The sequence below is a fragment of the Atractosteus spatula genome, chromosome 22 (assembly GCF_055471065.1).
Source record: "Atractosteus spatula isolate fAtrSpa1 chromosome 22, fAtrSpa1.hap1, whole genome shotgun sequence".
Classification (NCBI taxonomy): Eukaryota; Metazoa; Chordata; class Actinopteri; order Semionotiformes; family Lepisosteidae; genus Atractosteus; species Atractosteus spatula.
Window position 1 is genome coordinate 7,943,561 of NC_142727.1, and position 26,045 is coordinate 7,969,605.

Consider the following 26,045-nt stretch of genomic DNA (forward strand, 5'->3'; position numbering starts at 1 on the left):
TTCCAGTTTATCCCTCAGTGTTCAGCCTCCTTCAGCTCCCAGAGGAATCAAGGTGTGTTGCTGAAGCTTGTCATCTTCCTCACGCTTTGCGAAACTACTACATAACTGAAAACATTATACGGTAAAATTCAAAGACTTATTTTCAGACTTTACAGCGCATGAATATACTGTGTTTGAAATCTTAAAAGTCATAAACGTTGAAAGCGTTACGTTATGATGTGCGCCTGTGTTTTCCATATTACCTTTTAATTACAGTTCATCATGGATATGAACGCCGCTCACGCTGCGCGGGTTCTCTGCAAACAGGTATTAAATTACTCTGTAGCGTCTAGGTAATTAATTCCCTTTTAATGTCAGAAGTAAGGCGTATTTTTAAAATCGAACGCTTTGAAAAATATTCAGCGTTTGCGGTCTCTTTTAAATCCACGGATTGCAACTAAAACAGCCAGCGTTTCCATCTCATTGTGATAGGATCCAGACTCCGGGTGTAAGAAACCGTTATCCAAGCCTGCCAACATAATTAGCAGCGCTTTTAAGCGTGAATTACCACGCTGCTATATAAACTGCCAAACGCATAGAGAAATTCCCCTTCGTCTATTATAGGAACATAGGAGCGCTTCAAAGAAACAGCACGTATGTGCAACAGAGCAATAACTGAACAATAAAGACCCGGAGTTCCCTTTTAATAATAATGTGGCAGGCGTAGAGACATGTCACGCCAATACACGATGCATTTAGAATTTATCATCGATATACAAGTACTGGATAGGAGTTATAACACATAAGGGGAGGATGCCTACCTGGGAAGCACATGAGTGCAATTTCACGTTTCGGGGGTTGTAGGACGCGCTGTCTTCAAGGTGTTTCAGAAGCTAAACATAATTCCACATCGCGGCGTGAAACCACAGGGCCGTGGAGCGCTACACCGGAGCTGACCTCGGCTCGCCCGAGTTCCTCAGTTGCCCCGTCTGTCCAACCCCCCCTCTCTCTCTTACTGCTCCCCCGCCCCCTCAGCGCCTAATTTCGGTCCTGCATCCCTGACAACGGGCCTGTCAACAACGCCGCCTGGAAAGAGAGCGTTTCCCGGGAGCCAATTTGCTCTCCGTATCGGATAGAAGTGACATCTGCCGGATTGGCAATCTCATTGCAACATCCCGAGCGCCTTGGGTAACGCTGAAACGCTACGACCAGCTGAATCCACGTCTGCGAGTGAGAGCGCCCTCCTGGGACAGGCGATTGCATTACAGCTCAGCCGACAGCTGCCGCACAGGTCCAACATGAGGTATTTACTGCCCAAGAACCCCTGCATTTTCACAGCCGGCGCTTTTTACACCTGAAGGAGGAGAGAATGAACTGAACGGTGAAGATGTTTGATCATTCATCTGTCCTCTGGTCAGTTTTTTGAGTCTCCGCATCTTTCTTTACAGCATTCCGGTAGTTCCGAGGGCACAGGTACAGAGCTATTTCACCCCACTACTACAGCATTTAAAAATACACACTAACAGTCTGGATAATTTATATTTACAAAGTTTTATTAACATTTTAATTAAGAAAATTCCCCTTCAAAGCTATTAGCTAAAGCTAACAATGATAAAAAAAAATATTTCCAAATTCCAGCTCTACAGTTTGAAAGACTGTGCTTTCGAAGGCAGACTTACTTCACTACAGGAATCTTTAGGCACTTCAACACCTTTTAATACGTTTTTTCAAGGCACTAGTTTGCACCCAGTGAATGAAGGGGGTGTTTAACAATCGTTTTGTTTAACAAGGTCCTTCAGCTTCATTTTACAGATAAAAAGATGAAAACAAAACTCAAACAACAACAGAAATGTGGAAAAATACAATAAATTAAAAAACGTACTTAAAACTTTTGGCAGTTCACACAGTAACAGCCATAACAGTAAAATTCCCTTTAAAACACAGCTGTCTTTAAGCCAAAACAGGAGGTTCATCAAGCTGTATACTGTAAATACAGAGAAGTTTTACGTTTAAGTTAAAAAAATATTATTGATCCCCAGGTGAGCGGTCCAGGATGATGTGTCCATATGTACATTTATGAAGGACTGTTTTTTGCATTCTAGTTCTAGTTGTACAATCGTCATTGCAGTGTAAACATTAAACAAAGTTGTGGGACACTTCAGTTGTATTAATTGGTGATTAAAGTCTACCCAGGAGTTGGGGTCCCTGAACTGGGGGGTACTGCCAGCTACCCCCCCTTCCTTCCTTCGCTACAGGAGCCGTGCTGTCCTCCTGTCCTCGTTTGTCTGAACCCTCTTAGCGCAGCGGATATTCAGATACAAGCCAAAAACCTTTACCATGCACTAAAGAATGAGAAGCTCCATCTGCATTGCTTATCTACCGCCTGTCCCGAGATCTGGGTTTCAATGTCGGCTCAAGCTACAGATCCCCAAGCGAGTCCGTAGTCGGTTGCCCCCTGCTGCAGTCCGCACCTTTCCGCCACACGTGTGCCCCTCGATCGGCACGGACTCGGGCAGGAATCCGTGTTCCCTTCCCGTTGACACGTCACCCCTTGGAAGGAAACCCCATGAGGCACACAAGAGACTCGCACGTCAGCCCTGCAAAGAGGCGCGTTCGGTTTTTCTCCAGTCTGATCTGATGTGGCGGAGAGGACTGGACAGAAATGAACTGCAGATTGGGTGGGTGACCAGGTATAGTGACTGGCAGTGTCCTGTGACTGTGCCAACCCAAGGCACTCTGTCACCACAAAAACATACGTTTAAGACTTATTTACTGTACATGAGCACCGACATGTAATGCAGTTCCACAGAACACTGGACGAACCTTTCGCAATCTGTTTTATAACGCATCTAGACAGATAAAGAAAAACAGAGATTCCTAGTGGTTCACCTTTGACAGTAGTTCTGTGTGCATTGCATATCTTCGCTCTTTCTACCGTGTTGCATTTTTAAAAATAAATTCTTTCACATTGACTGCATTTTCACATGGTGTTTAAATATCCTTGGTGCCAAACGGGTTGGGAGGGGTAGGCGCTTCAGTGAAGATAGGAGGAGTGGTTCCATCCTCGATACCAAGGCCTGAGGGAAACAATCAAGACAAAAAGGAATGAAACAGGGCTTCACTGTCTCATGCCTTCAGTGACATGAAGTCCTGGGCTCTTATATGAGCCACATAAGCCATGGAAAGTACCCTTCACAATCAAAATATTCATTGTTTAGCCCAACTGATTAGAACATTTCAAATGGCACTTGTGATTCTTTAATCCAGTGCTTGCTCACGAATGCCCCCAATTCCCCCAGGGTTAACACTTATGTCACGATCTTCTGATGGGACTCTGGTCTGCTGTGCAGCTCAGATCACAGCCTGGAAGCGAAGTGCTCGTACCCAGTGGAGTTGAGAGACTGGCCCCCGCCCTGAGATGTCAGAGTGCTGCCATTGGACGACAGGCCACTAGGGGAGGAGCCTCGACTGGGACTGCTGGGAGATGAACTAGACGACACTGCAATAGAGACGCACACACACAACTTTATTGTCTGTGAAAGCTAACAGGATGACCAATCTTGCAAATTTAGCATCACATCTGCTCCAAGTCTACAATCTACAAATATACTAAAGCCCACTTTTTTGTGCCCACCTTATACTATAAAGTACTATCTGCTCTTTTAAAAACCTGTAAAATTTACTATCAGATTGTCATGAACATTGATCTGCACCTTCAGTTTCCTGTAAGTGCAGCTTAAACACCTCTCATTCATTTCTTTGCAGCCATAAGCTTTGAGGGACAAGATTTTGAAGATAGAAAGTTCGATTTTTTAAACTCATAGGACGCCCAAACGTCTGCACCCCCCTTGGTTAAGTCGTCAGGTTTACAGAATTATCTATCTCTAAGGAGGGGGAGGAAGAAGCTGCAGCCACAGGGCTTGTGAGCAAGTGGACACCTATACGTGCTCCACATCAGGAAATGGAGGCAAACAAAAGACGGTTTATATTATTGCAGTCCCACTGCAATTCATTTGCATTGGTATGTATCCGTTCCTCTGGATAGAAAATATCTGAAGCATGGGAACAAACGTATACTTTAATTTCAGCAGCCTCACTGCTATGGTTTTAAAGTTTCTTATCTCCGATGCAACGTGGAAAGAAAACCCACCTCCACTCATGGTACTGTGCACCTGTGAGACGGCCAGCGGACTGAATGACCTGGAAGTGGAAACCTGAAACAGGAAGTGGACAGGAGTTACTTAGCCATAGGCAAATTCTTCAGTTAACCAATCCATAAATGAAACGGTGGGAGCTGGGGACAGGCAGAGGAGCAAGAGAGTGACAGGAGCCCAGAGGAAAAAGGATGAGCTCTCACCAGTCTGGAGTTGTAGGTGGGCGGCTTCAGGGAAGACGACGACATGGGGCAGCAGATCCTCTTCTCCTTCTGTCTCCGGTTACAGAACCAGACCCGCACCACCTCCTTCTCCATAGTGAGCTGCTCGGCGATAAGCGTGATCTCCTCTGAGCTCGGTTTGGGGTTCTGGGCAGGAGAGACACAGCACACCCCACGGTAAGCAGGAGCACTCACCTGCATTTTCTTTTCAGTGGGTGACGCACACATCAGCCCACTGCGCATAACTGAAAACCTCCAGACTCCCCTGGAACACACTCGTTTTGTACACTCACTGGGGTTCAGTTCGAGTAAAGAGGCAGTGTTAATATGTGAGCTTGATTAAAGAAGCCCTCTCTGTCAGCTAGGCCTCAGATTTCTCTAAGCTATCAGGTCAGGCCCTGCCTGCAGCAGGGACCCATACTCACGTCCTGGAAGCGCTTCTCCAGTGTGAGCTTGATGTTGGTCTCGATGCTGGTTCTCTTCTTGCGCTTTCGACCGAAGCCCTCGATGAGGGGGGGCATGGAGGTGGCGTTGGCCATGCTGTCTGAGGGGGAGTTCTCTGGTGGGGGGGGGAGGCAGACGGGACAGCGTTAACGGTCAACCTCGGTCATGAGCCATCATGGCGGCGCTCATTCACCAGCGCCAAGACCGCAAGCTCCCTTTCCTTCCTACGCCGTGCACACTGTGAGCACTGTTGTTTTTCACGTGTATCCAAGGGCGTCAGAAATTGCAAACGAGAGAAATTATAAAGAGACATCGTACCCACCACTGAACAAATTCACTCTTCAGACTTACTTCCGAGAAGTAGATGCTGAATATATGAATGCACAAATATTGAACACATGCCATTATCTGTTTTAGGTATAGATCTTCCAAGAAAATGTACAGCACTTGTGCAAATGTGAGATACAGTTTATAGAGACTATAAGTTATACTTCTAATGCAATATAAGATAACTAAGGGCTATAAATAGAGTTCTGTTTGTGTGAGCAGGAGAATATAAGGGCAGGTACGTAGCTACGACAGCATGCATAGGCTGCAAGGAATAGATAAAAGTTTATTCCATGCTGAAATTAAAAGAAAAGAGATACAATGTTTCGCCTGTGGGTCCTTCTTCAGGTGTTCCTTGATACGTGACAGCTACATGTGTTGTTTGTGGCAATAAGGAATATATTACATCTATGAGTAAAATAACATTCTGTTTGTGTCAGTAGGGGATATATAAGGGCTACACATTCCGTTTGTGCCCTTCTGACCACCCCTTCCCTAAACCCTCCATGGCTCCTCTGACCCGCCCTGACCCCGCCCTGCCCCTTTATCCCCAGCTCCGCCCCAGCCCTCTAACCCGCCCTGACCCCGCCCTGCCCCTTTATCCCCAGCTCCGCCCCAGCCCTCTAACCCGCCCTGACCCCGCCCTGCCCCTTTATCCCCAGCTCCGCCCCAGCCCTCTAACCCGCCCTGACCCCGCCCTGCCCCTTTATCCCTAGCTCCGCCCCAGCCCTCTAACCCGCCCTGACCCCGCCCTGCCCCTTTATCCCCAGCTCCGCCCCAGCCCTCTAACCCGCCCTGACCCCACCCGGCCCCTTTATCCCCAGCTCCGCCCCAGCCCTCTAACCCGCCCTGACCCAGCCCTTTAAAAACCCAACTCCGCTCCAGACCCTCTGATTCAGCTCTACCCCGGCCCCTCTGACCTGCCCCAGACCCTCTCACCTGCATCACTGAGCCACTTCTCCAGCAGTGGCTTCAGCTTGCACATGTTCTTGAAGCTCAGGTTCAGAGCCTCGAAGCGAGAGATGGTGGTCTGGCTGAAATCGTTTCCGTAGAGCTTCCCCATGGCCAGGCCCACGTCTCCCTGTGGGGAAAAAGACGACACTGGTGTCAGCGGCGCATTGCCAGAAAGGAGAGGCGCAGTGCAGAGCGGGCACACGGCTCAGATATTTGGAGAGGTAGGGTTCCTGTTCCAAGGAGTAAGGGCTGGGCCACTGTCAAGACTGTCTAGCAGACTCGGTGCAGGATTGTGTCCACACAAGCAGCTCCTGTTTGATTTCACTTTTTCACTTGCATCCCTGCAACTCTTTCGTAAGCCGCCCAGCCATGTGGCTGAAGCCGATAACTTGGCTTCTTTCAAGAACTAGCTGGAGGAGATCCTGGGATCAGTTCATCAATTAACCACTCACTGTCAAAGGGGCAAGCAGGGCCAAAATGGTCTCCTTTCCTTTATCTTTCTTATGATGTTATTGTAGGACAAAAAAAAGAATGTGGTTTCCATATTTAGAAGTGTATTTTCCAAATAACTCTAGGCTATTCCCAGATCAACAACACTAGTTACTTATTTATTGGCATGGCCATTGTTAAAATTTGAATCACAAATGCCGAGAGTCAGGGAGTTCATGCTGGAATAAATACTATAACAGGGCTCTTGCTACTAACAGAGGATCTGAAATAACTTGGGACAGCTGTCAGCCTCAAATGTGATTTAAAGTTTCTTGTCCATCCTTTCACCCGCCCCCAGCTGCCAGCACCAGCACCTGTGTGAAGCCCAGTTTGATGCGTCTCTGTTTGAAGGCCTTGGCAAACTGCTCCAGCTCCTCCAGGTCATTGGGCTCTTCCTGCTGGGATGCGCCCATGTGCTTGGGGACCTGAAGGTGAGGCGGCATCTCCAAGTGTCCGTCCAGAGAAGACCCCGACAGGCCTGACCGTCCCACTGCCTGCGCGAGTGATAAAAAAAAATAATGAAAACAAAATTTTTAAAAATCTAGAATCACCAGTTGTTTCTGTAATACCCATTTGATTTTGGAAGAGCCATCCATGTGTTTCACATCAGTAACAAACCCTGTTACCGCACACGGGGGAGTGAGGAAATTCAACTCCTGCGACCCGCCACCTTTCCACCACTAGTCTTTTAACACCTCAAGGCAACACGGTGCTGTGCATGGGGGTCAGGCACAGGCTGCCTCTCTTCCAATTGCATCACAAGAGGTCACAGGGGACGCTGTGTTGCCGAGAGCAAAGAGAGAGCACCCTACCCTACCCTATAGCCAGCAGCCATATCACTCTGCAACTCACAACTGGCAGCCCACTGAAGCTCAGCAGGTGTGAGCCTGGTCAGTACCTGGATGGGAGACCTCCTGGGAAAAACTAAGGTCGCTGCTGGAAGAGGTGTTAGTGGGGCCAGCAGGGGGCACTCACCCTGCAGTTCATGTGAGTCCTAATGCCCCAGTATAGTGATGGGGACACTATACCATAAACAAGTACCGTCCTACGAATGAGATGTAAAACCGAGGTCCTGACTCCCTGTGGTCATTAAAAATCCCATTTCTTGAAAAGAGTAGGGGTGTAACCCCGGCGTCCTGGCCAAATTTCCCATTGGCCCTTACCAATCATGGCCTCCTAATAATCCCCATCTATGAATTGGCTTCATTACTCTGCTCTCCTCCCCACTGATAGCCGATGTGTGGTGAGCGTTCTGGCGCACTATGGCTGCCGTCGCATCATCCAGGTGGGGCTGCACATTGGTGGTGGTGGTGGTGGAGGGGAGTCCCCATTACCTGTAAAGCGCTTTGAGTGGAGTGTCCAGAAAAAGCGCTATATAAGTGTAAGCAATTATAATTATTGGTGGTGCTCAGTCAACTGTGCACCCGCACTTGGGGAATCCCCATTCCAGTGTGGCTCGAACCCTTGGTCTTAGAGCTCAACCTAAACATGTGAGCTCCTTTACCAGTTGAGCCACGCACGATGTCCTTCCCAATTTGAGTGGAATTTAAATTATTATAAAATTGATTAACATTCATGGGCATTAGAAGCAGATTTGATATCCTTTTTCCCTGAGTGAAATATCCTTTTAAGAAGCCTGTCTTACCGCTGCAGTAAAGCTGAAGTTTCTGCACAGAAAAAATTTCCATTTCATTTGGTTAAAAAGAAGATGCAGCTTCGTTTAGTATTTTTTTTCCTCGCTGCGCTTCAACTGATCTAATCAAAGATCCCGTGGAAAAGAAAGATCCTTGATATTACTGACAGCAAGTGCAGCACAAAGGAAAATAAACTTAAAAACAAATTTGTATTCCACAACTTTTTTATTCCAATTGCACGACTGTCATGACCGTTAAAGATAATTGAGTACGTCAACATAAATGTATCATTTATTTCATGCGATTACTCTCGGTGTGAAGTCAGAAAGCACAGGCAGGAACGTTGCAAGCTGTACCCCAGTAAGAGGGCCCTCACCTGGGGAGTGAGCGCTAATCCAGGCTGGTGCTGGAGCAGGCCTGACTGGGACTGGGAGGGCAGGGAAAGGAGGTTCTGCTGCAGTAAGGCTGGAAGAAGAAGCAAAAAAAACACTACTGAGGCACAACACGTCCCTCCATTTATTTCCCAGACCAATACAGCAGAGCAATAATCACTTCAGTCAATTCACATGACCAAACAGAAACTGTGAATTTACTCAACTTCCATGATTTCCCCCAACACATTCTTGGAAATCCAACATTCTTTCCCCCCATCAAAATGCTACCTGCAAGCTCAGCTATTACAGCTGTGTTTTGTAACAATGAAACGTAAGTGATAATGTGAATAAATACGTATAAATGACCCTATAGTCAAAACATGTTTCCCATTGGGTTTTAAAGATTACATCTCCTTAGAAAGTTAAACATCATCTCCCAGGAGCTTCACAATGGACTGTGTGTTAAACACCTGAGTGGCATTCATACTGTACATTCATTCATTCATTAAGATCAGGAGAGACCAGACGGATGCACACTTGCATTAATGCAAAGAAACGGGAACAGCATTGCTAAAACTGGGTCTGCAGCTCCAAGTGACCAACACATCCCAGCGTCCCAAACAGACGTTTTGCCCACAAAGATTCACCCAATGTTGACAAAACAAGATAATGAACAGGTCCCCATCTGTGAAATGGCTTCTAGAGCCAGTGCAAGCAGAAAGGAATGATTCGCTTTGGGGAAAACCTGTTTTCCCAGCATCCGACTGCTCCTCACCTTGATGGCTGGTCTGGGTCTGAGACAGAAGGAACGGAGAGGGGGGGGTCAGGTGGGAGCCGGACACCAGCAGCAGCGGATGCAGGGAAGCTAGTTCCTGAGGGAGAGACGGGCGTGAAAACGTCTTCCGAGGAAGCGTAAGGAAAGCTCCAACAGGCTGGGGTTCAAGCCTGTTTGCGGCCACCAGGCTGACACAGACACCCTTCTAACAGGCCAGCCTCGTTTGGGGGGGACCCCTAGGACTAAATTAGGGGTTCAGAGAAGGAAAAAAGGCACACGGGCTTGGATGTTTTAATGAGTGTTTTCAGGCCACTTAGTGGCTCTGCTTGTAACAAATGCCATTAGGCTTTTGCATACACGCTACTAAAAGCATTGAAAAAAAAGATATTTTTATTAACCTTGAGAGATAAAAATTTTAAAGATAATAGGGGTTGTTTTTTTGCGGTGCAGGTGTGAGGAGCCACCTTAACGTCAGACACGCCCCCCCAAACCTGTCAGTCAATCAGGAATTGTGAAGCCCTACCCCAGAAAGCTGTCCCCCGCCCATAGGGGACCCCTGTGTTAGGTGACACGTCTTGAGCGCCGACACGGAGTGGGGGGAGTCGTTGAGGTCTTCCGTCTTGATCTGAAAACACAGCCAAAGGTGCTGAGAAATGATTTAGCTAAATAAATCATAGATAATGATTTTATCTAAAATGCCCTGTATTCAAAAGCTCTGGTTAACTAAAATATTCACATGTGTGAAAATGCACACGTGAAGAGAGGGCCATCCAAACACGCATCAGTTAACGCAGTCATGTCACATAATACCTAATACAGCCACCATAACAGAACAGCATTTTTAAAACAACTTGTATTCAATCTTGTTGACAAGGCGTTTGAGAACAGTGACCAGGACTAGGTCATCTGTAACAAAGGGGGTTTTTAACGATGTTTCTGTGCTAAAGGCTACAACAGCAGCGCCATAGCTGGGATTGGAACCTGTAACCCTCCTTCACACTGCTGCACCAACACAAAAGCCAGCACCTACGGTACCTGACAAGAAAGGGAAATCTATGAAAACCTTGCAGGTCTGAAGACCGTCTCCTGCTGTTAGTGTGACTGCGGTTGTTTTCCCATTTCTTGCTGCTGCTCTCACAGCGTGACTGCTGTGCTGCGCTGATGTGATCCTGTACCGGTTGAACAGGACAGCACCTCCAGCAAACACCCCCCCCCCCCACCCCTTCTCTCTCCCTCCCTCCCTGCTGGCAACACGATATGCAAATATCTCCAGGAGACCCTGGGAGCTATTTCCTGCAGAGTCGAGACACCAGCCCTGCTGCGGCCTTAACTCCCTCTTGCCTAGCGCCAGGAGTCTTGCAGCGTCTTGTAGTGAAGGCAAAATCCTTTCACATTTGCTTCTTGTTGGATTTTTCTGAAGTTTTTGAACTTCTGCAGAAACTGTGCCACACCTCTTCTTCATTACAGAACTCATTCTGGTTAATCGCATTTCCCAGAACTCGCCTAACCTAATTATCCTATTTGGCAGGCTGTTCCTCTAAACGCTACTGACAGGCAACAGGGAGCTCGGTACACCTGAAGAGGTGAAACAAATACCATCCGTTGTCTCACAGTATGTGTTAGTGTACAGCTGCGCATCTTTAACACGTTTTGCTATTCCCAACACATTTTAGTGTGTGCAGATCTTTTCTCACTCTACGCTATAAGAACACTGCTACTGCAGTTCTGAATATAAACCTTAAAAAGTGTGCAGATTCTTCTGCGTGTGTTATCAACCCTTCCAGCGTCTTCCATAATGTGAGTCCGTCATGTGAGCAGGACTTGCATCAATAAAAGAAAAAGCTAGGTGACAGCTCTCACAACAGGAAGTGAGGTCACAGTGGCCAGTCACTTTGTCACCCAAATCAGCCAATAACCATCTGATCTATTTTCACCATTGTGATATCTAGTGCACAAGGATTTCTTGGGAGATATTCCCAAAGAGATGATTAAATACAAATATTTGTGGGACATGCAAGACACCAGGAACTCCAACTTTGAGAAGTTTCAGTCCTTGAAATTTAAAAAGCTATAAAGAAAACAAGTACCATACTCTGACCTGCACCAATGCATTTTTTGTCAGCATAAAAGAAAAATTCCTCAAGGAAAGGGATATATAACTCCCAGTCAAGACACACCAGGGAGCACTCACTGTCCTTGAATGTAAAATGTTAATGTTAACTGCACAGCCGTACATACACTTTGGAACTCTGTGATGAGTTGCTGCAGCGTGTAGGTGTCATTAAGAGACAGTATTCTTATCGTCTCATCTCATGTGGCTCATCTGAATATGCCCTTTGAAAGTATTTAGTATTGAGTGACAGCAAATAAAATTTGGAATGAACTGTATGAAGTCCATAGGCTAATTTAAGTCAATTAATCTCGGAGTCCATCTTCACTGCCAAAAAGTTCAAATAACTCAGTTTCGAGCAGCTTTCTATAGAGGCTGGGCCACATACTCTTGAGCAACAGCGAGCTCTTTCCAAGAGCTGCCTCAGTGCATGTATCCTCGAACCCGGACCTCTCCGAGGGCTGATGAGGGTCGCAGGTGTCGGAAAAGGTTAAAGATTATGGATTTCCATCGCTTACCTGTCTTGTGAAGTCCAGCCCATTGCGTTCATCGTCTGCAAAAAAAAAAAAACAACAACCTTAAGATTTCACACAGGTTTCTGGTGAGATGGGCGAGTGTTCTTAAGGATTTTAAGGAAGACAAAGGTAATTTTATACCAAGTCTCTTAAGTATATTTAAAGGAAGAAGCAAATTCTACTGATTTCTATTAAGACCAAAATCGTTATCTACTTCATTCAAAACCCACTGTGATTTCCTACTATAAATTTGCCCACGCTTGACTGGTGAAGATTGTTTTTCAAATTAAAAATCTGGTGTCAGTAAGGGTTACATCCCCACTATTAGGCATTCAGGTAACAGGTGCCGTTATTGATGCTGAAAACTCATATTTTAATAAAAGCTACACACACCAGACTAATCTGTGCAATTATGGTCACCTCGAAGTTAAGAAAATATTTCTGTTCTAGAATGAATGAATCAGCATTTCCAGACTTAAAGGCATTTCCTACACTGACAGGATAACAGGAGAACAGAACTGAACTTTTATCAGTCTTGAACACGGAAGACTAGTACAGAGGACCTGATTCTTGTTTTCAAAAACCTCGAAGGCACTGACAAAGTCAGCCCAGAGAATTTCTTCAGAATGAATAGAGAAACACGAACCATGTCGAAACTATGTGGAAGTGTGAAAAGGAGTAATATCTTTAAGGAGTAAAGATATTACTCCTTTACCACTTCTGCACCACTGTATTTTAGCACGAACATAAGGGAGGTTACAAACGACAAGCCCTCTTTAGCAGGTTAAGTAATCAGTAGCTAACTGATCTGTGGATTTCATCAAGCCAGTTCTTGACAGAAGTCAGGGTATCGTCTTCAGTAACATGCAGTGGTGCAGATGTGGCCTTCACTGCTTGTTACAAGGCTGTGATGTTTTAACCAGCTGCAGTTTATCAGTTTTTGCTATTGCCCTGTACTTTCTCACTGGGGTGGTGCGGTGGCTCTGTGGCTAAGGATCTGCACCTGCGGCTGGAAGGTTGCTGGTTTGTATCCCACAGCCGGCAGAGGAATCCTTCTCCATTGGGCCCCTGAGCAAGGCACTTAACCCCAACTGCTCCAGGGGCGCCGTCCAATGACTGACCCTGTGCTCTGACCCCAAGCTTCTCTCTTTGTCTGTGTGTCTCGTGGAGAGCAAGTTGGGGTATGTGAAAAGACAAATTCCTAATACAAGAAATTGTATATGGCCAATAAAGTGATCTTATCTCATCTTATCAGTTCTCCCAGTGGTGGTCTGCTTCATTTGCAGAATACTGACAGCACTTTGTGAACTTTATCTACAGCAGGCAAAGATCTCATTCTTTCTCAGTCTTCTTACAAGTTCCTTCATATTTGTGTTTTTTATCTGGTCTGCTAAATTAAAACCTAAAAAGCCTAAGGGAACTTTATTTTAATGTTTTACTAACAAAAATATTTTTTTACATTTAAAGATTAATTCATTTTTTTACATCTATGTACAGTAAGTGCTGTGTATTTTCTTAATGTTATTACTAACTAGACCATCTTCAGTCACGGTATAGGGCTAAGCGCCCCTTTTAAGGACTGTGTTTAAGAAGGACAAATGTGTCAACTTCTTTTTTCCCCCCCCAAAAGATGTCCACCAAATTCATTTAAAAAATTTAATTTGGGCGAGTTAAAAAGCTGTTGCTTTACAGATTAATAATACAAAAGACCCCTCCCCAGCACCACCTTTTGCAGAAATTTTTCTTACCAAAAACATTCAAGTCAATGCCAATAAGCAACACAGGCTTCAGCTCCAGAGCAGGCCTTTGTCAGGTGAAAAAGATCAGCCTTCTCGTGTATTCTTTAATCTCCCTGATTTGAATGTCAAATTATAGCCCTCCATGTCTGCAGTGCCCACTGGGTCTGGTGTCCTACAGTATGGAAATTTTTTCCTATTGCTGCCAAACTTCCAGTATGGAAATGATGAGCCCATGCAAATAGGCCGAGGTCTGTATCCGTGGCAACCTTCAGAGCCCCCGTTTATTTGAATGGTCACACATGGCCCCCAGGTGCGCCGTCAACTGCTGGCCTGCAGATAAGCTCCACCTGAGCGAGAGAGCGGGTGGAGTGATGGAGGGGGAGGCCAAGAGCTCCCCCCCCCCCCCTCGCTCAGCCCTCTGCAGCCTGCCGAGAGAAGGGGGAAAAGACAGCCAGCCGTCTCTAGGAGAAACCCGCCTGTCAACAAAACCACACACTCTGCGGCAACGTACCCTCTTACAGCACCACAGAGCAGACAGAAACGGCCGGCAAACGTTTTGTACTCAAGATCACAACATCTGCAGAACATCTGGATCAGTAAATCCCACCCTCTCAGAGAGAAGCAAGTATGGGAATTTAGTAAAAACACACTGCACTAGAAAGCTGAGCCATGAGCTATACTATAATTAATATTTATTATCACTAGTATTAATAATGACATCAATAATAATCATTGTTGTTCGAGATGTTATGATTAGTTATTTTGATAGTGGGCCGGGATTTTGTATGTTTTTCCTCGTATTCGTCTGGCTTTCCTCCAGGTGCTCCGGTTTCCTCCCACAGTCCAAAGACATGCTGGTACTATCTTCCTTTCTGGGAAGACTTTCTGGGAAGACTGGCCCTGGTGTGAGTGTGTGTGCGCCCTGTGATGGACTGGTGTCCTGTCCAGGGTGTCCCCTGCTTTGCACCCTTTGCTGGCTGGAATAGGCTCCCCTGTGATGGAGTAGTAGGTTGGTAATTAATTCTATAATAATAGTGCACCTTGAGAGTCTCATTGTAGGAGACGCAGGCGGCTAGCTCTCACAGAACTCTGGATTCCTATTAATGCAGGAAGAGAGAGAGTGTCTTTATTATCCCTAAGGGCCAAATAGATGCTTCCAGGTTATTCATGGTCTTGGCAGAACTGGATCTGCCCAGGAAAAGCAGACCACAAAATTCGAAGAGGGAAGGCGCGACACGCTCGGCCCCCTTCCCCATCCTCGGACAAGTTTGAGCAAGAGGTGGTGTCGAGGTAGCAGAGAAGGCCTGGACCAGGGAGCAGCTCTCCTCCCACACCTCTCCCCACGGGACGGCGCGGTGGAGAATCGGGCACCACACAAGCCGAACGCCGCAGGCGAGCCTCTCGGAGCCTGGTAACACCACCCAGGTGTTGACTCGGTGACATCTTAACTCTTATATTAAAATTATAACTCTAATATTAGAGAAAACACGTCACTTTATCAATTACAAAACACTGCCCAACCAGCGGGCACCGGAGCTCTGCGTTACAATAACAGGAACACGCCAGACTGCCAGACCGACTCAGTATTGTTTCAAGAGGCAACAAAGAAGTTAAAAAGTCAGAGTGCCCATTCCACAACACAGAATTAGTTTAATAAATGTCAGGAGGGTGAGGAAAGCTAAGAGCGGAGAGTGGCTCCAGACTTTTTCAAAAAGTACAGACAAGCAACACAAATAACCCGAGCGCTCAGCCCCTAGCTTGAGCTGAAACCACTTCAGAAGTTCTAGTGACGCCACGCTCTGCTGCTCACCCCGCGGAGAGGAGATCTGACCAGGCAGGTGGTTTCTCAGGCCAAGGCGAGCAGCTGGAAATGTGCACATCTGTCCACACGCCAATGAGACGAATTTCAAAAACAGTGTAAACCAGCATGGAAGAGGGGGAAGACCCAAAGGAGATCAGTAGAGAGAACAGAATGACACAAACGGCAGGAAAAACACAGTTCCTGTAATCCAGTGCTTATACCCGCGTGCCATGAGTGTCAGAGACCAAACGTATCAGACAGAAGCTGCAGCAACAGCAGGAGATGGAATCGCAGAAACACCTCTTCCTGAGAGATGGGAAGGCTGGAAGAAGTAGAAATGTAGCACTGAACAATCAGAAAGAGTATTCAGGCACAGGAAGGCAAGACAGATGAAATGAAGACAATCAGTGGTAGACATATGATGAAGTCAGGGATGTTGGGTGTAGAGGAAGAAGAGATTCTTGGTCGAAAGTTTAATTTTAACCTGCTAGGGAGAATACCTGTATAGAAATGATGTATACTCATCTGAAAGCATTCAAGGTCAAGACAGGTTGAGGAAACAGAAACCAATAGGGACTGACAATCACAATATAGCTTTGAAGTATATTTTGAATCTGTTCTGTTCTGATAGGTTTACAATTTCAAGAAAGCAGACTATTAAGACAGAGCTTAAGAGATGCAGAATGGGATCAACATGAAATCAGCAGAGAATGGATGGTAACTGTGTAAAGATATCCTGCTTGAAGTAAACAACAGATTCATCCCAAAACAGAGTAAATCACAGGCTGGAATCCAATGGTTCAATTAATCAATGAGGAAAATGCAACCAGAAATGCAAACAGTTAAAGCAATTGAGAAAAAATGAATGACATGCAAAAACATGCAAACTCCACACAGACAGACACCTGAGTTCAGAACTGAATCCAGGACACTGGAATTGTGAGGCAGGACTGGTGCCCACCACACAGAAATTCAGCATGGTTGCTGCGACTCCCACCTCCCGTGCAAGGAAGAGTGCAATTCAAAACCTGCCCTACAGCTGCTTTCTCAGAAACCAGTTTAGCTTTACGATTATCAGCTTACAGTCTGAGCAGTAAAATCAACAGTGCAGCACGGAGGGCAACCCTAGTGGGGTACGAATATCAGGTGATCACCGCTGTCATGCCCAGCGATGGACTGGTGCCCCTTCCAGGGTGTCCCCTGCCTTGCACTTGCTGCTTGCCAGGTAGGCTCCGGCTTTCCGAGACACCGTATGGTATACACCACCGTCACACCACAGTGCTGAAGAGCACCAAGTTTATTCTTGCATTGCTTTTTTACGATCTCGCCAACAGGCGAGGAAAGCATTAAAGGTTATGCGAGCGCCCTGCAGAAACTTGCTGAACCACAGACAAAATTTGAATACGAAATGTTAGTTGCTTTATATGCTCCCTGAGAACCCGTCAATGTGGGCATCAGATCTTCTGCTATTGTTCTACAGGCACCGCAGGCTGTGCATCCCGTTTCGAAGTTCCACATTTCAGTGTCAGTCAGTTCCCGATTTCACTGCGTGTTCCATCTCCCATCGTGGCTGGGGGGCAGTGACTCGGGCTCTTGTACACACCGCTTCAGACGGCACATCCTGTTAAATCTGAGGCAGTTTAACTGCCGGGAAGAGAGCCACGTCAGGTGCAGCTACATTGAACGGAGGATCCAGTTAGTGTCTCAACACACCGAGGTCTTTCAGCCTGAAAACTCTCATAAAAAAAAACAAAACAAAAAAACTCCTTCCTAAGAGGTGGCGTGACCTGCCTTTTCTGCGGTTTGAGACGCTGCCAACACGCATAATGGCTGGGATATTGATTATCGCTCTGCTGGCACAGCTGGCATTTTAGCATGTGGAATTATCAACCTTAATTATGGTTTAAGAAGGCTTACCAGTCCAAATATTGTATTGTTTTCTTTCTACCTTTCAGCATGGAATTAAACTTTACTTGTTCCTCTGCAGCCAGTGCAAACTCCTGCAGGTCCCCACTCAAAGCTACTTCAGCACCTGAGTCTGTCCTTTTTGAAAACAGTCAAAAGAACCCAAGCAGTTTTTCCAAATATTACACCTAATCGCAGCTGGACGTGACCTCACCCAAGTGTTGTTCAGGTCTAGACATCCTGGACTGTGCATCACCTCAGCCTGACAGAAGATGGGGTTCACTTACACATGCAGAGCTCAGGTAACACGAGACCTGTTCACCCACAAACTGCCAGTTTTCATGCAGGCACCAAAACACGCCTAAGGATGCCTCCATCGAGCTGCATCGTGCATCGACCTGCGCGATACCTAGAGAGTGCCCCAACCTTTGCAGTTTTTAAGGCACAAAAACTGATGGAGCAACGTGTAACCAGCTGGGAAGTCAGCCGAAGAGCAGCTTCATCAGTGCTCAGTGCATTTACTATTTTAGGACAGATTGCACAAACAAGGTAATTTTCCCATTACACACAACACAACCACCTCTAAAACAAACGTAAGGCACCAGCAATAACCTTGTTTTAACCTTAATTCCACACCCAGTTTCCACTCCTGTAACTGTGGCTCACACTAGTCTGATTGAGCGGTTTCATTTAAAGTTAACTGAAGGGAATTTGATAAAGTTGTTTAATTTGTTCTTTGGTTTTATGTAAAGTGTGACATGTATGTATTGAAGTTTTTGACCTACACAGAGGAAGAAAGATTAAATTTTGTGCACTTTCAACAGTTCCTTCTGAAGACGAAATAAGCAGTTTGCCTGGTTGAAATTGAAATGCACCACCCTGTTTGTATAACATCTACAAGACGGTAAAAGCCTTCTGTCTTTGCAAAAATCTGAAAAACAGTTTTGAAACGGTAAAAATAAAAACCGCAAGACTGTTTAAATTTGTCTATAAACGGAAGCACCTTTTGGGAAAATAATCACAGGACACAAAAATAAAAACTGCAGTACAACCATAAAACAACAAAAACCACACTACAGCCAGGAAAGTGGAAATGAGAGAACATTCTGTGTAAAAAAGGGGTGACCAGCTCACAAGCAGGACCCAAGTACTGCTGAACGCCGATGTGAACGTTTGTGCTATCGAACAAGACAAAAGCACAACAGCAGAGCAACGGAAACACCAAAGGGAACGTTAAAAAGCCCTCAGTTTACTTTGAACCGTTACTTTATTTTTGAAAAGAAAATTGCTTCCCCTTTTCATAAGACTTACTGTTTTCTTATCTTATTGTTTTGTTTTTATTTCAGGCCAGCTAGATAATTACAGAAAACACACCTGCACTATAAATGCGCAAAGCTGGACCACCAAGGTTAGCCTGATGAGGCGAGATAACAAACGTACTCCAATATACTGGATATATTGTACTGCATGCGCTGGAGCGGGCGAGCGCTCCGAAGGGAAACTCCCGGGTGGGGCAGTTCTGTTGAACCCTGGAGCGAGGTGCTTCACTCACACTGCTCTAGAAATAAGCCCACCTGTGTAAGTGTGTCTACACCCGTGTCGCTTTGGACAAAAGCCTCAAAGACTAATAATAGCAACATGACACAGATCTGATCCCGAATTCCCAAGGCGTTCCCCTCCCGTCTCCGAAAACGCTAAAGCGAAACACAGCTGACCCTCTCCCAAAAAATGTTTATATATTACACCCACGCCGCTTCTTCTTCGAGCAAAACTATCTTTTTAAAATGACACCTTTCCACACAGAAGTCAGCGTTGGCCGAAACTGTTCCGGATTTAGAAGTGTGAAGCGATCACGTTCGGAGCCCTAACAGAGGAACTGCCCAGATTACGAATTAAAAAAGGGACAGGCACACAAAATAAATGAATATTTAAAGTAATACATCAAATGCTGCTATTTATGTTTAATCCAGTCGAATGTTTAATGTTCAGCACCTTATCCCGATTAAAATGTTTTCATTGGCTGCAACTAACATCTCTCAAAACACCCTCGCTTTGCCTAACATTTACTGCGTGCGAATCACGCCTGGTTTCAATAGGTCAACTAAAAACTCGAATTTTGATATTCTAATTCTGATATAAGTAGCCAACTCACGCCTTTTCGTAATTCGGATTGCTTTATTTTGATCCTTTAAGGAATTATATGCGTACACAGCGTCTTTTATACAAATACATGTATATTTAAAAACTAAGAATTTCCGTGACTCGCGTCTAGACATCATTCTTATTTTGGCCTCTTCTTGAAAAACTGACGGGCTCTGTCAATCGTTAACCTTGAAATCTTTTTTAGTAAAATGTATTTAAGAAAAATGATTACATTCTCTTTGTCAGGACAAACCGAAGAGATGAAAACTTTTAACACCCTTACCTGTTTGATTGTTATGGGTCTCTGTCGGCTCCACAGCCTCGCCGCTCATCTTCATATCTGTAATAATAAAAACAGCTTATTTTACTAAAGGGCCACAACTTTAGGCAGAAACGACGCAAGCAGGGCTTGCGCGCACACAGTAAAATGACCTCGTTATTCTAATATATTCGACTTTCAAATTTTTCTCCGACACGCAATTGCTGTTATAATATTCATAAGTTAGAGGGTGATCCCAGCAGTTTTGACCACAGTAGTTCTCTCCGAGTCTTTCTGGTGTCACGTTTTTATATTCCGTTCAATTGAAATGCGCACAGTTCGCTAATTTCCCTTATTTGGACGACCAGACTTCTCCTTGCCCTGAAATAACATCTGGCACTACCTGCAACTACAGTACAGCAAAACAAAAGGTTACAAAAATCCAACAGTTCATGCCTTTCAGGGTTTTTTTTTAAACAAAGTGAACTTTTAGAAGCGTCCTATTTTGATTACCTTTGACCCTTTCAAAAGCATACACAAAGTTTGGTCCCTTTTATATTTTAATCGCAGGACTCTCTTCTCCAGCGCTCAGCGCAGCCTCCCAATTTCAGTGAAGACGATCAGTTCGCGTTGTAATCGTGCTCTGCCTCCAAACCATTGAAGACTCTCCTGTCAGCTACTGCGAGGGGAATATTTTATTCAAATTCGCCCAAACCCCCTTTTTGGACAGGTGGGTCAAGGAGCGACGCATTAACCTTTTTTTTTCAGCTCGTAAAAGGCGAAGTGGACTGATAAGATGACTATTTGCATGCGCCGGTGTGCAGCCTATCAAGTCCTCATCGTTTTTGCATAGAGCCGAGGCTTGACTCCAGAGCAGCGAAACGCACCTCTTTCCCCAGCACACCGTCGCATTGACCTAAAATGTGTTTTTCTCACGTGTCTTGTCTGTTTATATATCGATCACGCCTTGGTCAGGCTAAATGGATAAGCATTAATTACATTCACCACCTTTATATCGTGCTTTCAGTGTATTACATCTGGCTGTCGCGGCGTGCCATTCCAGTATTCTGCTTTAAATCATGCAATGCATCTGCCTGAATTCAAGAAGTGTGTGTATATATATATAAATAAAAAATGAGAAGAATAAAATTCAGACCCCTGCACGCAGCGTCGTGAAATGCGCACGTTAAAGAGATCCCGTGCTTATCGCAGCCAGGACTGCTCGGAACCTCGTGACGCACAAGTGAAAACGAAGCAGAAGTTTGCAGGTTTGTGTGCTTTACCGGACACCGATAAATCCACCAAAAAAAGTGAAGGGGGAAAATAAAAGTTAAAAAAAATACGTGCGTTCCTTTCAGGAGTTGTACAATGTCTATGTCCGTTTACAGACGCTGTAAAGCGTCAAGTTAATTTAAGAGAGTATGTAGCAAACTCGCGAAATAACACTCTACAAGCGTCTCTCTCGCCTTCCTGAAGGGCGTTAGCGATTGGGAAACTACGGGCTATAGCGCTGACTTGCGCTGGGATTTCTCTCAGCATCTCAAAATTCAAAGACAGGCGACCGACCAGCCCGATAGCACCAGCAGGACAAGATGATTCGTTATTATTATTAACCGTGGTTTTCTTATGGTTTTCGTTGTGGACGGGAAGCAGCAGTCGGGGAGATAAAAGTTTAGCGGGCTAAGCCAGGCAGAAGAAGCTTTATTTTTTTAGAAGACGTTCATAAATAAACATTTCATCGTTTGTTAATTACAATTAGCCTTGCTCCCGTTGCTTGCCGGGATAGGCTCTGGCTCCCTCGAGTTCCTAAATTGGATGAAGAGGTCAGGGAATGGATGGATGAGTGTAATTATGAATGAATGAATGGCAATCTTTTTATTTTAAATTTATACTATACGTCAGTGCACCCCTTTGAGTGAGGCTTGTATACATCATGTTGCCATCCTCTTCATCATATTGTACAGCTTTTAAATGGATGAATGATAATTCCGTGCATTTATCTACTGCTTTCTATCCCAAAGGATCTCAAAGCTCTTTACATACAGGGGGGTGATCAACTTCCCCCACCACTGTCCTGCAGCCCCCCTGAGTGACACACAGCAGCCACACTGCACACAGGTCAAGGGGAGGAGGGAGAGACTGAATGAAGTTAAGGACCTTAGCAAAGCCAGCTTGCACAAGCAGTGGAGTCCAGCCCGGACAGCAGTATTACTCCCTACTCCCAGGTTTCGTCAGGTGAACACAGTCCTTTCTCTGTACAATCCATGATTTTGGAAAATTGCTTCTCTGAAGCTGAATATGGATTTGTCAGGCCCTGCTGCCCACCAGCACCAGCACATGACGTTACACCTGCAGGAAGCCACCAAACCCTGTTTTAATGTTCAGATTGAAGGGCTGAACGCTTTTAGAAGTGGTGCGTGCTCAGGACTCCTTCAGAGAGAGAAGTTAAAAAAACGCTCTACACTCTGATGTCGTGCCAGACTGAAAAATTCTGCTACAGCAGCGTCAGATACAGAAATAATACGCCAAATTGGATCAAGTCAAGACAGAGGTTTAAATCCCCTTTTGAAATAGTCTATGCCACATTTCAGAGCACGTGTGCAAGGCAAGCTTAAAGCTGCACACAAACGAGAGAATCACTGGCAATCAAGCCACAAAAATGATCATGAAAAATGAAAAAAACACATTTACAAAGAGCATAGACATACCGTCTCAGCCAAGTTGTAAACAGTTTACTTCGATCGAGATGAACATTCAGCACCGAAGTGTGGTGGCACGTACCTAGCTGCAGCGTACGTTGCCGACTCCTCCAGCGTCGACAGTTAAAATTGTGCAAACCCGTTTTTTTGGGAGGGGAAAACGACATGAAAGGAGAGCCCGCGCTGCTGGTTGGGCTGGAGCACAGAACGACCCCCGGAGGGTGTTCCTGGGGAGAGGGGCGATCGGGGGGTGGGGGGGGGGGCTGTTCGGGGCCTTTTCGAACATCAACCTGCGAACGAGGCAGCGGAGGCCACAGGCTGCAGTGTGATGTGGGGGAGACCGAAGAGAGGTCATAGCACAGTGAGAAAGGAAAGAGCTGCTTTCAACAGGTAACGTGTGGAGTGTGCTTTTAAAAAAAAAAAACATGTTTACTGGATGTTTTCTGTCCTGCTCCTATACTGCTGGTGGCTCGACGCACGACAGAATTAAATAAAAAAAAACAGCCGCAGTGGGATAAAGATACCAGCACCTCTGGTGTTTGTCCTGAACAGTGTTTGCTCTGCTCTTCTCCCTAACCAGATTCTGCTAGCTTAGGCACTGCGCAAGTTCAAGAACTTCAAAAGAAAACAAACAAGCCTGCTCATTTCTGAAGTCTGTTACCAAACATACACAAACACCCCACTGCAGCTCGCCCGAAAGGCAAAAAGAAATATTGAAACAGCAGAAGGCGAGCTCGGGAATAACGACAGGGCGTGATTTCTCCCAGTCTTGGGAGACCGGTCTGGGGGTCCTTTAAAAAAAATCCCCTCTCAGCAGGGATGACTAAATGTGTCAGATCAGCGATTAGGACGGACCAGCTCTTTCCTTCATCCTGGAGTGCGTGACTGCACTGTACTACGGAAGCTGGAAAGACAATGGAAAATCTCATCGGGTAATTCCAGGGAAAACGAGAACTGTGGGATACACCCAGGAATCCCAGCCTGGACCTGGGGGGGGGGTCTCCAGTTCTTACAGATTCCGTCCACCCCCTACCCGTTTTGGGAGTTGTTAGGAAAGGAGTGAAACAGGGTACTCCCAGGCTGCTTGAAGGGGTTAGTCACAATCTTTCAATATTCCTGCCCGTCCCGTCTTGTCCCGTTAACAAGTAAACTCCACCGGTCACAAGTGTCCGGCCAGAGCCGGTCCACGAGACGTCAGGTGCTGCAGATTCGCACCTTCAGCCCAACTAGAAGTCCGACATGAAGCATCAGGACCGAAATTACAGAGAGCACTGGTTAAGGGCACCGCCAGCCTGCCCTCAGTCACTTCCTACGCCGAAATGCAACATGTCAGCTTGTGTTGCCTAAATATCAGCTGCGCCCACAGAGATGTTTTATCTGCATTTGAATACACGGCGCCTCAAAAACAACGTAAAATAATTCGGAAAACGAAGACGACGAAGGCATTTAATTTTGACAGCCCACACTCCCGAAAGTATATTTGCATATTGACACTGTACGGAGGCTGCCCAAACCATGTGGAGCGATTCACCGTGTCGTTAAAAAAAAATACACAAACGAAGAGCTGAAGACCAACGAAATCATGCCCGCTCACCTACGCGTGAAGGGTCGAATGTCACCACCATCGTGAGTGCCTCCGCTTCTGTAATCGCTGCTGTTCCCAAACAAAACCGTGGATCGCGGGACCTCTCGCTTCAGTCTTAGCGCTGCCCTGACGTCACCCGGACAGGTACATCTCCGCGAGCGAGCCGCCCCGCCCCACGAGCTCGCCCGCAGCGCTGTGCACCACCTGGCTCCCGGCCCATGCAAAACACCACGATTTGCATAGAAGCCCACTGGTGACTGATGGAGAGAGGGGGCGGTGAGGGCCAGAGGTGGGCTGTACCCTCCGCGCGGGAGAGAGATTCTGGACGTGCCCGCAGGTTCCCAGCTGCAGAAACGACAGACCCGTTTCTTTCCGCCTGCCGGACCGCCGCAGGGCTCCAGCTCCCACTGCAGAACTGAGGAGGGACCACGCCCCCTGTGACGCTCCTCTTTGGCCTTTTTTCCCCCAACCGTGCCGGTTTTCTTTGGAAACCTCACCCTCCTTTTCTCAGAAAAGTGGGTTAGGGCAATACCTACAGATTCTCTAGAAGTATGATAGCAGCGTCCTAGGCCAAACGGAACAACCATAAACGAAGTCATCACACTGTCTACATCATTCCAACGTGCTTATCTGTGGCTGTGTGTCATACCGTGTCAATACCGTACACGTGTGAAGCAGTCAAAGTACGGGTATAGCGCCGTGATTAACTTTAATTAGAACCAATCAGCTGTTTAAGGGGGAGCGCTTTTAAACGTGAGATCAGGAGGCAATTATTTGCAAAACCAGTTGTTGGGAGTCTGGAACAAGATGACAGTCGGGCCACTGTCAGGAAATGTCTGCGGGAGATGCTCGGATCAACTAGCTACTAACAACGGTGAAGCACAATTAAGAATCTATTTAAAACGTGTTGTTACTAAGGATGAAACGAGTCAAAGCAATTAATTTCTGCACCTACTCCAAGACTCGCTCATGTATGTATTTCTGGGGTATGTCTGAGTGGAAGTCTGTTTTGCCATGTAGAGCAGAACTAAACGTGATGCTGTACCGATTTTTTTTTTTTTTTTACGTTTCACTTCAATTATACTGTAACAACCGTTTCCTGAGCTCTCAAGGGCACAGAGCTGCGCTTGATTCGAGGGAAGTGTGCATGCTGATAAGTGCATTTTTACATCGGAGCGGCTTGGTTTTTGCAATTCCTTGCCTGCCGGTCTTCCTCCTTTTAAAATAAGAAGCTTCAGTTTTTCGACGCGCAGCTGTGAGATTACGGCCTCAGCATATCATGCTGGTAAAATGGTCACATCAGTTACGCGTGAATCATCGAACTGATTTCGAATTCCATTCCGCCACACACAAGACACACTGCGATTCCCTAAGCTGAAAATGCTTTGGTAATAAATAACTGTTGCTCTTTTCTTTTTGGATATACGTGTTGTGCCATGATTTTTTTTTTGTAATTCCATTAAGCGCTCTAGGATGCTTTCGAATGAATATCGCTACATAAGAATAAGTTTGACTTGATATTTGCCGTGCATGTCAAGAGCAAACAGGTCGCTTGTAAACAGGAGATATATGGGTGTTAATTAGCAATAACCCAAAGATACAACTGCTTCTCCTCGCCACACATAAGCAGTCAGGGACAACTGTCCCTAGCCTGTCTAGCCCTTACAAATTAAAATACCCCTGCAATATATTGATCTAACTTTAATTCCAATTTCAACGTCTCCTTTAAAAGGGAGAAATAAGCGATTTATGTGATGAAGTGGTTTTCCTTTGGTCCCATCGGCAAATGCGGCATCGTCACACGCAACCGGACCGAAACGCGCGCCTTTCGCGTGGCTCCTGTTCAGGAGGGGCACGTGGAGCCCAGGCGGGCCCAGGCAGCCAAGTGGCCAGGCAGCTGCTCCGAAAATCCTGGTGCATCACAGCACCTGCTGATGGA

At 46.0% G+C, this 26,045-nt stretch overlaps 1 protein-coding gene across 2 annotated transcripts; it reads right to left on the minus strand.

Moving 5' to 3' along the window:
- Positions 1-1,514: 1,514 nt before the first annotated feature.
- On the minus strand, positions 1,515-24,260 carry pou2f3 (POU class 2 homeobox 3). 2 transcript variants are annotated; one of them, XM_088939567.1, is made up of 13 exons: positions 24,116-24,260; positions 19,847-19,903; positions 11,980-12,014; positions 9,875-9,976; positions 9,352-9,448; positions 8,579-8,667; positions 6,883-7,062; positions 6,065-6,206; positions 4,780-4,913; positions 4,337-4,501; positions 4,130-4,193; positions 3,364-3,478; positions 1,515-3,056 (listed from the first exon to the last, which is right to left on the minus strand). In XM_088939567.1, the coding sequence occupies exons 1-13, from the start codon at positions 24,144-24,146 to the stop codon at positions 3,014-3,016; spliced, it is 1,254 nt and encodes a 417-aa protein (XP_088795693.1). In that variant the 5' UTR covers positions 24,147-24,260; the 3' UTR covers positions 1,515-3,013. The 2 variants fall into 2 exon arrangements, with proteins under 2 accessions (XP_088795693.1, XP_088795694.1); XM_088939568.1 differs by lacking the exon at positions 24,116-24,260 and adding an exon at positions 20,336-20,593.
- Between the last annotated feature and the right edge of the window lie 1,785 nt (positions 24,261-26,045).